The sequence below is a fragment of the Balaenoptera ricei genome, chromosome 7 (assembly GCF_028023285.1).
Source record: "Balaenoptera ricei isolate mBalRic1 chromosome 7, mBalRic1.hap2, whole genome shotgun sequence".
Lineage (NCBI taxonomy): Eukaryota > Metazoa > Chordata > Mammalia > Artiodactyla > Balaenopteridae > Balaenoptera > Balaenoptera ricei.
In genome coordinates this window covers 114,492,721-114,505,484 of record NC_082645.1, presented here as the reverse complement: position 1 = coordinate 114,505,484, position 12,764 = coordinate 114,492,721, and the positions used below count along the sequence as shown (strand labels likewise).

General features: G+C 55.3%; 1 protein-coding gene across 1 annotated transcript; it reads right to left on the bottom strand.

The window, feature by feature from the left end:
- Positions 1-6,502: 6,502 nt before the first annotated feature.
- Positions 6,503-9,397, bottom strand: ALPI (alkaline phosphatase, intestinal). The gene is made up of 11 exons (XM_059927553.1): positions 9,334-9,397; positions 9,139-9,255; positions 8,911-9,026; positions 8,543-8,717; positions 8,292-8,464; positions 7,914-8,048; positions 7,750-7,822; positions 7,510-7,644; positions 7,235-7,426; positions 6,895-7,011; positions 6,503-6,792 (listed from the first exon to the last, which is right to left on the bottom strand). The coding sequence occupies exons 1-11, from the start codon at positions 9,395-9,397 to the stop codon at positions 6,503-6,505; spliced, it is 1,587 nt and encodes a 528-aa protein (XP_059783536.1).
- Between the last annotated feature and the right edge of the window lie 3,367 nt (positions 9,398-12,764).

Here is a 12,764-nt window from a genome sequence, read left to right as displayed (position 1 = left end):
TTGCTCTATAGCCTCCCTTTTCCTGGAGGAGATCCCAAATTTGGACGGTAGGTTGCTGAGCGGGACCTCAACGGTGTGTACTTGACCCTGAGGCTGAGCAGGAGAGCTGACCCCTGCAGCAGCCACAGGGCCACCGTCCTGGCCTCACAAACCGCCAGGCGCTGGGATCCTACGTCCCGAGTCCCCCTTGCCTTTGGGGAAAGCTGGTTGCACCCTGGCCTGGCCTTTCCTTCAGAGCCCTCATGTGAGCTGGCCTCCAGCCTTGGTGTCCTGGTGGGATCCCTGCCCCGTGAGGTCAAAGGGGACCCCAGGCTCCCGACCCTGCAGACAGTTTTCCCCCCAGGCCCGACACTAGCCTTTGTCCCCAGTGCTGTTCACGGGACATGCCTTACGGCTCATTTGGGGGCTCCTTGTTGGCCCGGGTGGGGTTCTCAGCCCTCACTTGTTTACAGCCCACCTTTGAGCTGCCGTCCCACAGGTTCCACTGGCCATGGTCCCTCCCACCGGTATGGGGGTGTCCCTCATTTTGCCCCGTGTCTCTGGCTGAGTTCGCCCTCTGCCTTGTGGTCTGCTGTCCTAAACAAGGGCCCGCCCCATCCAGGCCTGCGGGTGCCACCTCCTCCTCCCTGCCCTGCCTGCTTTACCGCACAGGGTGGGAGGCGCCCCCTGCAGGGCACGCACCGTTCATCCCTCAGCTCCAGCCCTTTGAGGGCCCCCGCCAGCCAGGCTGCTGTCCAGCATGAGCTCATCGGGACAGAGGGGAAAAGGCGGCACCTGCTCCCGCGCCCTCAGCTGCGCCCGGACCTGGGAGCCTCTGGCAGCGGCTCAGGCTGATTCACTGGGCTCAGGCAGCTCAGATTCCCCCAGCTGCTGTCACATGGTGCTGTGAAGGTGCATCTCTCCTTGTCTGCTTTGCATAAATGATAATAAAAAACCCTCTTACCTTTCTGCGAGACCAAAGCATCGTGGGCACTGCTGACAGAGGTCTGCGTGGAGAGGTCTGCAGGCAGCTAGTTCCCTCTCACCTGAGGAGCCCAGGCCGGGCTGGGAGAGGAGGGGGTGCGCTGCTGGCTGATAATGAGGAACTTGCAAGTCTGGTGAGCAAAGAAAGGGCCAGAACAGGGCACGGGACCTGGACACCCCCACATTGAGGGAGGACGGCGGCCCCACCATCTGGGACAGCGGGGCGGCTGTTTCCTCCCTGAGGGGCAGCTCCAGAGACACACAGCTGGTCCCCAGGCACAGAGCCAAGCACGTCGGTGCAGGCTTGGCATATCTGGCGCAGGGTCAGATCAGGGGAGCCTGGGCTGTGGCTTGGTGTGTGTGTCCGGAGCGAAGAGCCCTAAAGCTCTGTTCAGCTGGAGCAAGCAGGCCCTGGGGCCACCTTAGATCAGAGGGTGCAATTTAAAACACCTCACAGCTTCCTGCAGGTCTCTTGGCCCCTCCCCCCCCCCACTGGAGGCGGGACTGGGGGAGCATCCCCTAAGGGGCAAGAGCCTGTCATGCAGATGCTGAGCAGGTGGGGAGACCTGTTTCTGGAAGCAGGGGGTGGGTAACAGCCTCAGATGGTAATGTCAGCCCCAAGGTCAGGAGGAGGGCACATCTGGCATCCCATGGGAGGCCTCCGGAGAGGCTTCAAGGCAGCGCGCCTGTTTTTACCCATCATGAAGCATCCTGTGTAGCCACCAGAGCCATGCTGGGCTTGGTGCCCAGCATGGGATAGGGGGTCACAGGGGATCCAGGAGCTGGGGGTGGGTGGGGCTGCAGGTCTGGCTGGGACTGAACCTAGGGCGCCCCCCAGGGCCCAGTCTGAGCTCTGCAGGGAGTGATGCACCTGTGGTCACAGGGAGTCGTTTGGCCTAAGAGTCCTGTCCGGGGCTCAAGCATGCCTGACCTCCCGTCGGAGTCTCAGGGGGTTGGGTGACGGGATGCTGGGCCTTCCAGAGGGCCTAGTGTGAGCTGGGGTCTCCCAGGCTTTTTCTCATTGGCAGCTGTGCCACATCCTTGGGCAGTTGGCACGGTTCCTATTTAATGTCTAGCTCTGTGCTGCTGTCTTCATCCTGATGGAATAAAATTTATGTTTTGGGGCAGGAGAAGGCACTTTAAGCATAACACACCCCCTGCCCATATTGGGCCCTGCCTAACGTGCAGCGTGCGCCTGCATTATACATGAAGCCGGCCTTCTCAAAGGTGCGAACGCCTGCTCTATCATGAAGATCGGTGTTGTTTTTTATCTTTTCTGACACCGGCAATGTAACTCCGTACAAGATTACATTTCTTTCCCAATCCTGTAAGGGGTCATGGTGACCTGTTGCTCACTTTGTATGTGCTTGTCTGGACTATGTATCTTAGGTCAACTTTGTGTAAAACCCCAGTGTGTGAGTTTAACGTACGATCCTTTATCTCAAAAATGTGTATGAACAGTCCTCTGAGGTTTCTGAAAGACCCTCTCCCGGGTTATAATCCTCAGTTGGCTCAGAAAAAATTCTCTATTTCTTCTTTAGATCACTATTGATGAATTTTTCATCAACAACGGTTCCGACCGGGCACCCACCCTCCAGCATGGTTCTCAGGTGTCCTGGGGAAGAGAATGTGGGCCCTGCAGGCAGGGGGCTGACACAGCGTCCCCTCCTCATTTGCTCACTTCCTGTGGATTGCGACCTAGTAGAACTGAGAGTGTCTAGTTAGGTAGATTTATAGATTATATGATCTAGTTTTTAACAAACGAACCCTCCCAATCAAGTGGCTTACCAAAAAATCCCGTAAAGAAACTACAAATAACACCCATAATCCACACCAGGTGAGCAACCACAGAAGTGGCAGCTGTGACACTTCCTCCCTCCTGACACACGCTCCGCATCACCCATGGTACAGACCTGACAAGAAGTCAGCCCCAAATATAAAACATTAAACAAAACCAAACTGTTTGAAGCACGCTCACATCCATCATCGCTGGAGAATCTTGCTCTGGGCGCCTTGAGGTCTTCGTCAATAACAGCAGGAAACTCCCCTGGTGAGCAACTAAGTTTTCAGAACAAGAAGACAAACCCCCCAGTTTTTTCCCAGTGATGTTTAAAGTGACGTGATTTTTGATATTTCCCTAAGCAATGATGAATATTTGGAAGGCTCTTTTAAAGTTTCTTGCATGACAGCATAAGACAAAAACACTTACCACCAGGCAAACATTTATTCTTTCTGCTGCAGTAACAATGGCAGAAACGATGAACAGAAAATGATCTGTCGACAAACTGAAAGGCATTTCTTTGCCGGCAAATACCTTTGGAAGATGTAGAGAAAACACTGCTCTAGACTGAAACAAAAAATGTTAGAGCAAATTACCCAGTGTGGGAGGTTTGCTATACAGTTAGTTGGCTGAAAGTACAGATGTTTCTACACGTCGCAGCTTAAGGTATTTGCTGGATTCCATTCCGATAATCAAATACACAAACCACTTTTTTTTTCTGTGTGAGCCACTAAAGGAAAGATATGGCAGGGAAGATATATTTCCAACATTTCATACTTTGTTTAATAAAAACAATGTCATGTGCAGAAAACAACGTAAGTGCACCCATTGATGGAACAGCTACTCCGAACGGATTTGATTTTAAAGGATATTAGATGATAAAAGCTGCAGTGGCAGCAGAACCTGTAAAACTCACTCACTGGCGCATCCATGGTCAACCATGGCAGGGAAGAACTAGAAACCTTGAGGGCACATAAAATGCTGTAGGAGCCATCAGTGGTGTTAACTTTTAAAAACCAAGATTGTCCGAGTAGAGGAGAAGCTTTATGATAGATACTTGGTGATGAGATTGGGCGTGACCATGAAAACATTCCAGATCAACCCCACAGAACGAGCCAGGTTTATGGCAAGGTATTGAAGAGAGCTGTCATCAGTCCTCCTGCCCTCTTTCTTCCTAACTTCCTTTCTTTCTTAAAGACCAATGTGCTGATATTTTTCCAGGTGACAAGCATGCTGACCAAAATAATCAATAAACAATCCATAACAGGAATTGTAAAGAGTTTTATTTGAGCCAAACTGAGGACTATACCCTGGAAGACAGCCTCCAGATTACTCTGAGAAACTGTTCCAGAGAAGCATGGATTTCAGCACAGTTTTATATCGTGTCAGAACAAAGAACATCAAACAAGTCAGGGATACATTCCTTCAAGGTTTCAAAACAACTAGATCAGCGCATACACAGAGAGTCAGTATGGCCTTGGCACCTGGGAAGGGAGTCTTATCATGGAAGGAGGACCAACACTGGCATCTCAAGAAGGGGGGAATTTAATTTTTATTTTTAACTTGGACATTCTTTATGCCTGGTCAATGTGTCCTTTTCTTAATAATTAAAGTAGATGTACAATGTATGTTTGATAGGCCACAGGCAGGCTGTTCTAGTAAGCATAAAATTCAAGTTAACTCATGTATAAGCCAGAATGACTTCCCCATACCTCCATATGTGAAAATTTCTTTTATCAACAGCTATCAGTCTTAAGCACCCAATAAAAAGCTCGAAAAAAATAAACACACTTTCTCTGCACCTGCCCCTTCAAGATAAATATGTTAGAACTGATGCTTGAGAATGTTTCCATGGACACATGACTTTGTGTCCAACACTAATTGACTGATAAAACCCCTCATACCTACACACTTTTTAAGAACTTGGAAGCAGAAACTGTTTGTAACTTAGGTTTAATTTACATACCATAAAATTCACCCTTTTAAAGTGTACAATACATTGGTTTTTTCGAATACCCAAAGTTGTGCAATCATAATCACTAATTCCAGAATAATCTGTTTTTAAACCTGTAGTTTGAAAATGTAGAGTCTCCTTGGGTTTTGAACCCATCTATGAAACATAAACAACCTTCTGCCATTCAGCTCCATAGCTTTGTGACAGCCACTAAAACCCAGAGTTGAAGTAAACTGCCCTGAGAGCCTGGCCTTCAAATCGATGTTTTACAGTGTTAAGTCAAAATTTTAGTAAATAGAGGAGCATACTGTCATATTAACATTTCTAGTGAGAGCAAAATGCTTTCTTGCAACTTTGTGAATGTACAAAGAAATTTGTAATTTTATAAAATTTATCAGAAAATATGGCTGTCTTCACCTTTATAAAATTCTTTGAAACGTTCCCTTTGGGGTGGGTTAGATACTCAGTCAGCGTAGTTATACTGGAGTGGGTGCTCAGGAGTGTTTTCAGGCAGAGGTCAGAAATGTTAGGAGTCTGCGCTTCTCTCTGGTTTCCCAGCTCCCACCTCTGCCTCACAACCCGCAACAACAACAAAAGAAACAGAAGAGACTCTTCTCCCCTCAGTAGCCAGCAGGATATTTTCTTTTTTTTCTTTTTTTATACCCAGCAGGATATTTTCTAAGAGTCAGGTCCTGTTATGCCCCTGCTCAAAGCCTTCCAATCACATCCCACACTCTGGATAAAGTTCAGACTCCTCCCCCTCTGCACCTCGCCCCCATCCTTCCTGGTCCCTCAGCTTCTACCTTCTTTACCTGCCCCACTCCCTCCAACTGTGATCCTGCTACTGGCCTCACCCGCGCCTGCCGCCGCTGCCTGAGGGCCCCTGCACCGCTGTCCTTCTGCATCGCTCCAGCGCTCACTTCCTTTGGTCCTTGTTCAGCTGTCAGCTCCTCAGGCAGCCCTTCCCTGACTCCTGATGTGAATCACCCCGCACCCCTCACGCAGACACACACTCTGCCCCCACTTGATAAGGACTTTTCTGCCTAGAACATATCACTCCTGGCATCACACTGTATAACAGTTTATTTGACAATTGCTTTGTCCCTCCTGGAACCCACAGCTCCCCCGCTGCTCCTTGGCTCTCCCAGCCTGGAATGGGCACTGGGGGGGCCACCAGCACGGTAGCTGAGTGACGTGGGACAAGCCTCCTTTCTGGGTCGCCGTCTCCTCTCTAATGGTACCGCTGGGTTCCCAGGAGGGGCAGCTGAGGAGTTTGTGTCGAGGGCCCCCTGGCTGTCCTGGTCCCAGCAGCCTCCTTGGCCAGCAAGGTGCCTACAGGGTGGGTTCCAGGAGGACAGGAAGCCACGCCTCCGCAGGGGCCCCTAAGTCCTCGGGTCTGCAGGAAAGGCGAGGCGTGGGCTCTAGGCGGGCCTAGGGGCAGCTCTGGGAGAGTGCCTGCTGGTCCGCAGGCAGGGCTATGGGTGCTGAGCGGAGAGTGCGTGGTCCAAGCCCCCGCCTTTCCTGGGGTCCCGGGCGGCACAGCACAGAATCTTAGGCCACCGAGGTTGGGGGCAGGGAGGAGGACTATGGGTGTCACAGGAAAATCAGGGCCTCAGCCTCCAGGGTGGTCCGGGCCCATGAAGGGCGGGGGGCCGAGACTCCTTATCGCTGGGAGGTGAAGGTCTGGCGGAGGGCCGGGTGGGGGACGCGGGGGTGGGGACTCCGAGGTGGCAGCTCGGGTGGGGCCTGGGCTAGGGGCTCTTGGCGCGGGAGCAGGAGCCCCCGAGGCCCGGGGCGGGTGCGGGTCATCGCGGGCCGGGCGCCAGCAGCAGCGGCAGCAGCGCCCCGACCAGCAGCGCCAGCGAGGGCGGGCAGGCGGCCCGGTGCGCGGCGTCGCAGGGGGGCTGCAGGTGGCAGTCGGTGGCGTAGGGCTCCAGGCAGGCGGCGAAGGCCATGACGTGCGCCACGAAGCTCTGCTCCTGCACGCCGTGCACCAGGTGCGCCTGCGGGCCGCGCGCGAACACCGCCACGTCCTCGCCGCCGTGGGTCTCGCTCCCCAGGGGCACGGCCGCCTGCTGCCGGTACGCGGGGTCACCTGACCGGAGGGCGGGAGTTCAGGGCGGGCGGGGGTCGGGCTCCCCCTCCCGTGAGTTCCCGGCCGGGGTCCCGCCCCCAGCGCAGCCCCCTCTGCACTCACTGCTTTCGCTGTCGTTGACGTCGGGCCTTGAGGCTCCGCCAAGCGCGTACCCCGGGCCATTGCCATAGAGGATGGAGGTGTAGGACTTGCCGTCAGTGGCCTTGCCAAAACCCAGCCCTGCAGGGAGGAGGGGACCCGGTGACCACACTGACCCCAGCCCTCCGTGCGCCTCCTGTGTGCTGCGCCCGGGCACTTCTTGCCTGTTCACTGGCTTACTCCTCACCAGAGCCGTGCAGGGCAGTTGCTGTTACTGCCCCACTTGGCAGATGAGGAAACTGGCTCAGAGCAATTTCTGCCGTGTAACTTCGGAAGAAGCGCCTGCGCCTCTCCCTGGGCTTACCGAAAACGGAGCTTCCACGCAGCGTGTAGCCGCCAAAAGAGAAGACATGGGAGTGGTCGGCGGTGACGAGGATCAGCGTGTCCGCTTCCCTAGTGAGCTGGCTGGCCGCGGCAATGGCATTGTCGAACATGACCGCCTCGGTCAGCGCCCTATAAGCTACGCCTTCATGGTGACCGTGGTCAATGCGGCCTCCTGCACGAAGGTCACGTATAAGACGCCACATCTGCCCCGACTGCCCCCTTCCTTCCTCTGCTCATCAAGGGGCTGCCACTCACCCTCCACGAAGAGGTAGAAGCCACGGGGGTTCCTGCTCAGCACACGCAGGGCTGCCTCTGTCATCTCCTGCAGGGATGGGTCCTTGGTGTGGTCTCGCTGGGCCTCATACTTCATGTCTGCTGGCTCAAAGAGGCCTGTGGGAAAGGGGACCAGCAGTGACCGGCAAGTTAGGGAGCAAGGAGGACCAATGGCACCCATCCCATCCCGGGGGAGGACAGTGGGGTGGGTGGGGTCATTACCCATGAGGTGTGTTACACTGGGGTCCTTAGATGCCTGAATGAGCGCCGTGCGGTTCCACACGTACTGGGTGCCCTGAGAGGGGCAGGACCAGGCCTCAGCCCATAGCCCGACACCCTGCAGCCCCTGCCCTGCTGCACCCGCTGCACCCACGAGCCCCCGTCACCTGGTACTTGGCCTGCCACTCCTGCACCAGGTTCTTCCTGTCCTTCCGGATTCCGTTCTGACTGGCATCGCCTGGGTACTCAGGGTCTGGGGTCCCCTCAGGAAACATGTACTTTCGGCCTCCACCCAGGATCACCTGGGGCCAGGGATTAGGGCAGGTGGGTTCAGAGCCGGGCTGGCCCTTTGCTCCGTCCTCAGACAGCCCCTAGCGTCCCAGCCAGGTCCGTGGGAATGGCTTGTCCCCCCCTGTAACTTCTACACTGCGCCCCACGCCCCAAAGCCACGGAGACCCTGCCAGGCCCCAGGGCCGTGGGGGACCTGGGATTGCGGCGGGTGTGGGACCCACCCCCCGCCCCGCCCCTTGCCCCTCACGTCTCACGTCAATGTCCATGTTGTAGATGAGCTGCGTGGCGATGTCCTGGCAGCCCTCCTTCTTCGCCTGGGCGGGCATGTCCGTGTCCGAATACCAGTTACGGTTCACCGTGTGTGCATAGGTACCAGCTGGCGAGGCATGCTGCACCCTCGTAGTGGTCACCACTCCCACGGACTTCCCTGGGGGTGGCAGAGGTCAGGATGGGCCACTGAGGTCTCTGAGCCTGTCCCTACCGGCAAAGCTGGCCCCAAGCCTACCTGCTTTCTTGGCCCGGTTCATCACAGACATGACCTCATTGCCACGTACCGTGCTGCACTCGTTGTAGCGGGCAGCTGCACTTACACCAATGGTCTTCATGTTGGCCTTGACCCCGCACAGGTAGGCGGTGGCCGTGCCTGCGCTGTCTGGCACCTGTCTGTCCACGTTGTATGTCTGGGGGCAGAGATGCTTTCAGCTCTGCTTGTGGGTGTACACCCAGATCCTGACCCAGGCCCTGGGGCCCATGCTCACTGCACCCGGGCCCTACCTCAGCCCCAGCCCTCCTGGGACCTTCCCTCCTGCCATGCTCCCTAGCCCCAAACCCACCCCTCTGGTGTAGAGCACCCTGAGGCCACTCAGCCCTTACCTTGGACAGAGCCAGGTACGGGAATCGGTCCATGGCCAGGGGCGTCTCAGCTCCCAGTTTGCCATTCATCTGCCCCTTTAGGATCCGAGTGGCTGTCACCGTGGGCACCCCCATCCCTGTAGGTACACCCTGTGTCAGGCCTGAGTCCCCAGGGCCACCCTGTGTCTGCCGGCAGCCCAGGGTTTCAGGGCTGCAGGGCGGCGGGACGGACAGGCCTAGCACACTCACCGTCCCCCAGGAAGAGAATGAGATTCTTGGCAGCCGTCTGGATGGGTTGCAGCTTCTTAGCAACATCCAGGGCCTGGGCTGCCTGCCGGTTCCAGAAGGCTGGGTCTTTCTCTTCAACTGGCCAAGGGGAGAGTGGACTCAGGTCAGCCTTGGGGAGCCCCCGGTGTCGGGGGCGGCTGGGAGGCGCCTCATTACCTGGGGCGAAGCCGAGGGACAGCCGTAGCTGCAGGCCCAGCAGCAGCACCCAGGCCCCCTGCATGCCTGTGCGATGGCGGAGCGCGGCAAGGCGGGGACCCCGGGGACGAGGCTCTCGGGCAAGGCTGGGGCACCAGGGTATCAGCTGCAGTACAGGCTGTCAGGGCTTCAATCAGGGGAGGACTTTGTCCCTGCTGTAAAAGGCTCTGTGTCCCTCCCAGTGCCCGAGGGGGCCACACCCTGCCCCTGCCCCTGCCCCTGCTCCTGACCTATGACTTTAAGCCATGTTGCCAGAGGGAAGTGGCGGGGTGTGGCTGAGTGCACAGGGGTCCTGAAGGAAGCAGGTCCTTCCCTCACAGGATGGTTCCCAGCTGGCTCTTCAGGGTGGGGTGGGGATTAGGGGGCAGAGGCCCTTTGCCTGAGGAACATCTGCAAGGTCCTGATGGGGGCCACTCCCATCTCTCTGTCACCAAGTCCTGTGGGAGAACCATCTCTCCTTCATTCACCTCATGTGTTCAGGAGTTTCTGAAAGTCAGCATGGCCTGGTTTGGCTCTGGGTGCTGAGGGAGATGCGGCTGGAAGCACACAGCCAAGGCCAGGGGCTGGGGTTTGCCTTCCTGATGCCCTGAGGCACAGAGACACGTGGGGTGGTCTGGCTGCCCTGCCATCCACTCAGCGTCTCACCAGTCTTGGCCTGGGCAGGTGGGGCGGGCACGGGGCTGGTGGCGGGAGAGGAGGGGCCCTGGAGCCTGGGCCTCAGGTTCTCCTGCTGTGGAAAAGGGTGGGGCTGGGTGACAGCAGAGTGGGGGCCTTGTGTGTGTCTCCAATTACTGAGGGCTGGGCTGGGCCAGTGTTATCGTGTGTGTGTGTGTGTGTGTGTGTGTGTGTGTGTGTGTGTGTGTGTGGAAGGTGCCTGTAAAGGGCTGGCAGGGGTGGGACCAGTGCCCTGTACCTGAAGTTGACCTCTGCTCCCTTGGACAGGTATGGAAGCCAGGGGTGGGTCTGTTCTCCCCACAGGCAAGGCACATTCACAGGTGTAGCTTCTGATAAGGAGCTAAGAGGTTTCAGTTGCCCCAGGTTGGGTTCAAAACATGCCTGCAATCCAGCAATCCCACTTCTGGGTATGTATCCCAGAGAACTGAAAGCAGGATCTAGAAAAGGTATTGGTCACCCACGTTTGTAGCAGCAGTATTCACAATCGCCAAGAGGTGCAAGCAACTCAAGCGTCCACCAGCAGATGAATGGATGAAGAAAGCATGATATAGCTATACGATGGAATATTATTCAGCCTTAAAAAGGAAGGAAGGTCTGACACCTGCTACAACATGGATGAACCTTGAGGACATGATGCGCAGTGAAATAAGCCAGTCCCCAAAAGACAAACACTGTGTGATTCTACTTCACTAGGTATCTCAAGTTGTCAAATGCATAGAAATAGAAAGTTGGATGGTGGCTGCCAGGAGCTGGGAGGATGGGGACTGGGGACTTGTGTAATGGATACAGACTTTCAGGTTTGCAAGATGACAGAGTTCTGGAGACCTGTGGCCAACAATGTGAACAGATGAACACTACTGACCTGGACACTTAGAAGTGGTCAAGATGGGAACTTTTATGTCGTGTCTTTTACCACAATTAAGAAATTTTTTTCAAAGAAAACAACGTGTACCTCCCAGCCCCACCCACTCCAGTGGACCACGGTAGCCCCTCCCCACGCGGCCACCTCAGCCCCCGAGTCAAAGTGCCCTGGCCCCCAGCATCCCCCTGCCCAGCACCACTCCCCAGTGTGCCCTCCCCTCAGGCAGAGCTTCTGGGCTCCTCCTCCTTTTTTTTTTTCTTTAATTTATTTATTTGATTTACTTATTTTTGGCTGTGTTGGGTCTTCGTTGCTGCGCGCGGGCTTTCTCTAGTTGCGGCGAGTGGGGGCCACTCTTCATCGCGGTGCATGGGCTTCTCATCGCGGAGCACAGGCTCTAGGCGAGCAGGCTTCAGTAGTTGTGGCACACGGGCTCAGTAGCTGTGGCGCACGGGTTTAGCTGCTCCGTGGCATGTGGGATCTTCCCGGACCAGGGCTCGAACCCGTGTCCCCTGTGTTGGCAGGTGGATTCTTAACCACTGCGCCACCAGGGAAGCCCTCTCCTCCTCCCTTGACCTGCTCTTCCACCCGCTCACCACGCTGACCCAGGTGAAACTCTAGCTCTCAGAGGACATGCCAGGTTAGGGGGCATCCTTCCTGGCCTCTGCGAGTTGCCCCCATAGCTGCCTCTGTCCCCTGCATAGTCTTGTGCTCGGAAAATTCTTGGCTACAGGTCAGGAGAGACTAACTCCTGGGCAGGCCCTTAATTAATGAATCAGTTCCTTTGACCAGGCCGTAGGTTAAAGTTTTGTTACTCCAAGATTAATCTTTAGTCCAGTGAATTCCCAGTCCCCTTTTTTAATTTGAATTTTTGACATAACTGTAGATTCACTTGTGGTTGTAAGAAATAACAGAGATCCCTTGTATGCTTCGTCCAATCTTCTCCAATGTTATAATGCACAGATTTTCACATTTCTATTGAGATTCCCCCATTTTACATGTGCACATTTGTGATTGTGTAGGTTCTGTACCATCTTATCACATGCGTGGGTTCATGTAAACACCACCACAGTCAAGGTACTGAACAGCTCCAACCCCACCTGCTCCTTTATAGCCACCCCACCCTCTGTCCCTAATCCCTGTCCCGTATTTCTAAAATTTTGTCATTTCAAATAAGTTACATGAGTGGAATCATGGCCTTTTTCACTCAGCCTAATTCCCTGGAGATTCACCCGAGCAAGGATCAGCTGTTGACTCCTTTGTGCCGCTGAGCAGTGTCCGGGGTGAGTGGACCCCGCAGCGTGTTTAACCATTCTCATGTGCAAGGACCTCTGGGCTGATTCCAGGTTTGGCTGTTTCGCAGTGGTTGCACCACTTTGCATTCCCACCAGCAATGTATGAGGGATCCAGTTTCTCTGCATTCACACCATCATTTGGTGTTGTCACTGTTTTTAATTTCAGCCACGCTAATAGGTGTGGAGTATAAAGTTTCCTTTAATGCTTTTCTTATGATGAGATTAAGTGGTCATCAGCTTTGACCCCTCTTGGTTTCTTGTACATTTTGTCCTGTGCCTGGGCAGGACCGGAGACCAAATACAAACCCCGTGTCTCTTGCAGTGAACAAAGGATGTTTGTCCACGTTCCCACCAGGGCACCCTGCCTCCCTCCTCTGGGCCCGAGTCACCTGTGATGAGATGCTCTTCCACGCTGTCCCCTGGGGCCCAGGGGTGACAAGGCAGCAGGCAGCAGAGCTTTCTGCTCTGGAGTAAGAGATGACACCTCCAGTCCTGCACTCTGGGGTTACGGGTACCTCGGGCCGGGGCATGGCCAGCTGCACGGAGCCTGCTCTCTGGGGGAT

Excerpts from the sequence above, each read along its gene's own strand:
- ALPI (XM_059927553.1), bottom strand. The coding sequence starts at position 9,397 with ATGCAGGGGGCCTGGGTGCTGCTGCTGGGCCTGCAGCTACGGCTGTCC. Across the intron at positions 8,718-8,910 it reads CGTACCTGGCTCTGTCCAAG|ACATACAACGTGGACAGACA; the intron begins GTAAGGGCTGAG and ends CTCTGCCCCCAG. Across the intron at positions 8,465-8,542 it reads GAACCGGGCCAAGAAAGCAG|GGAAGTCCGTGGGAGTGGTG; the intron begins GTAGGCTTGGGG and ends TGCCACCCCCAG.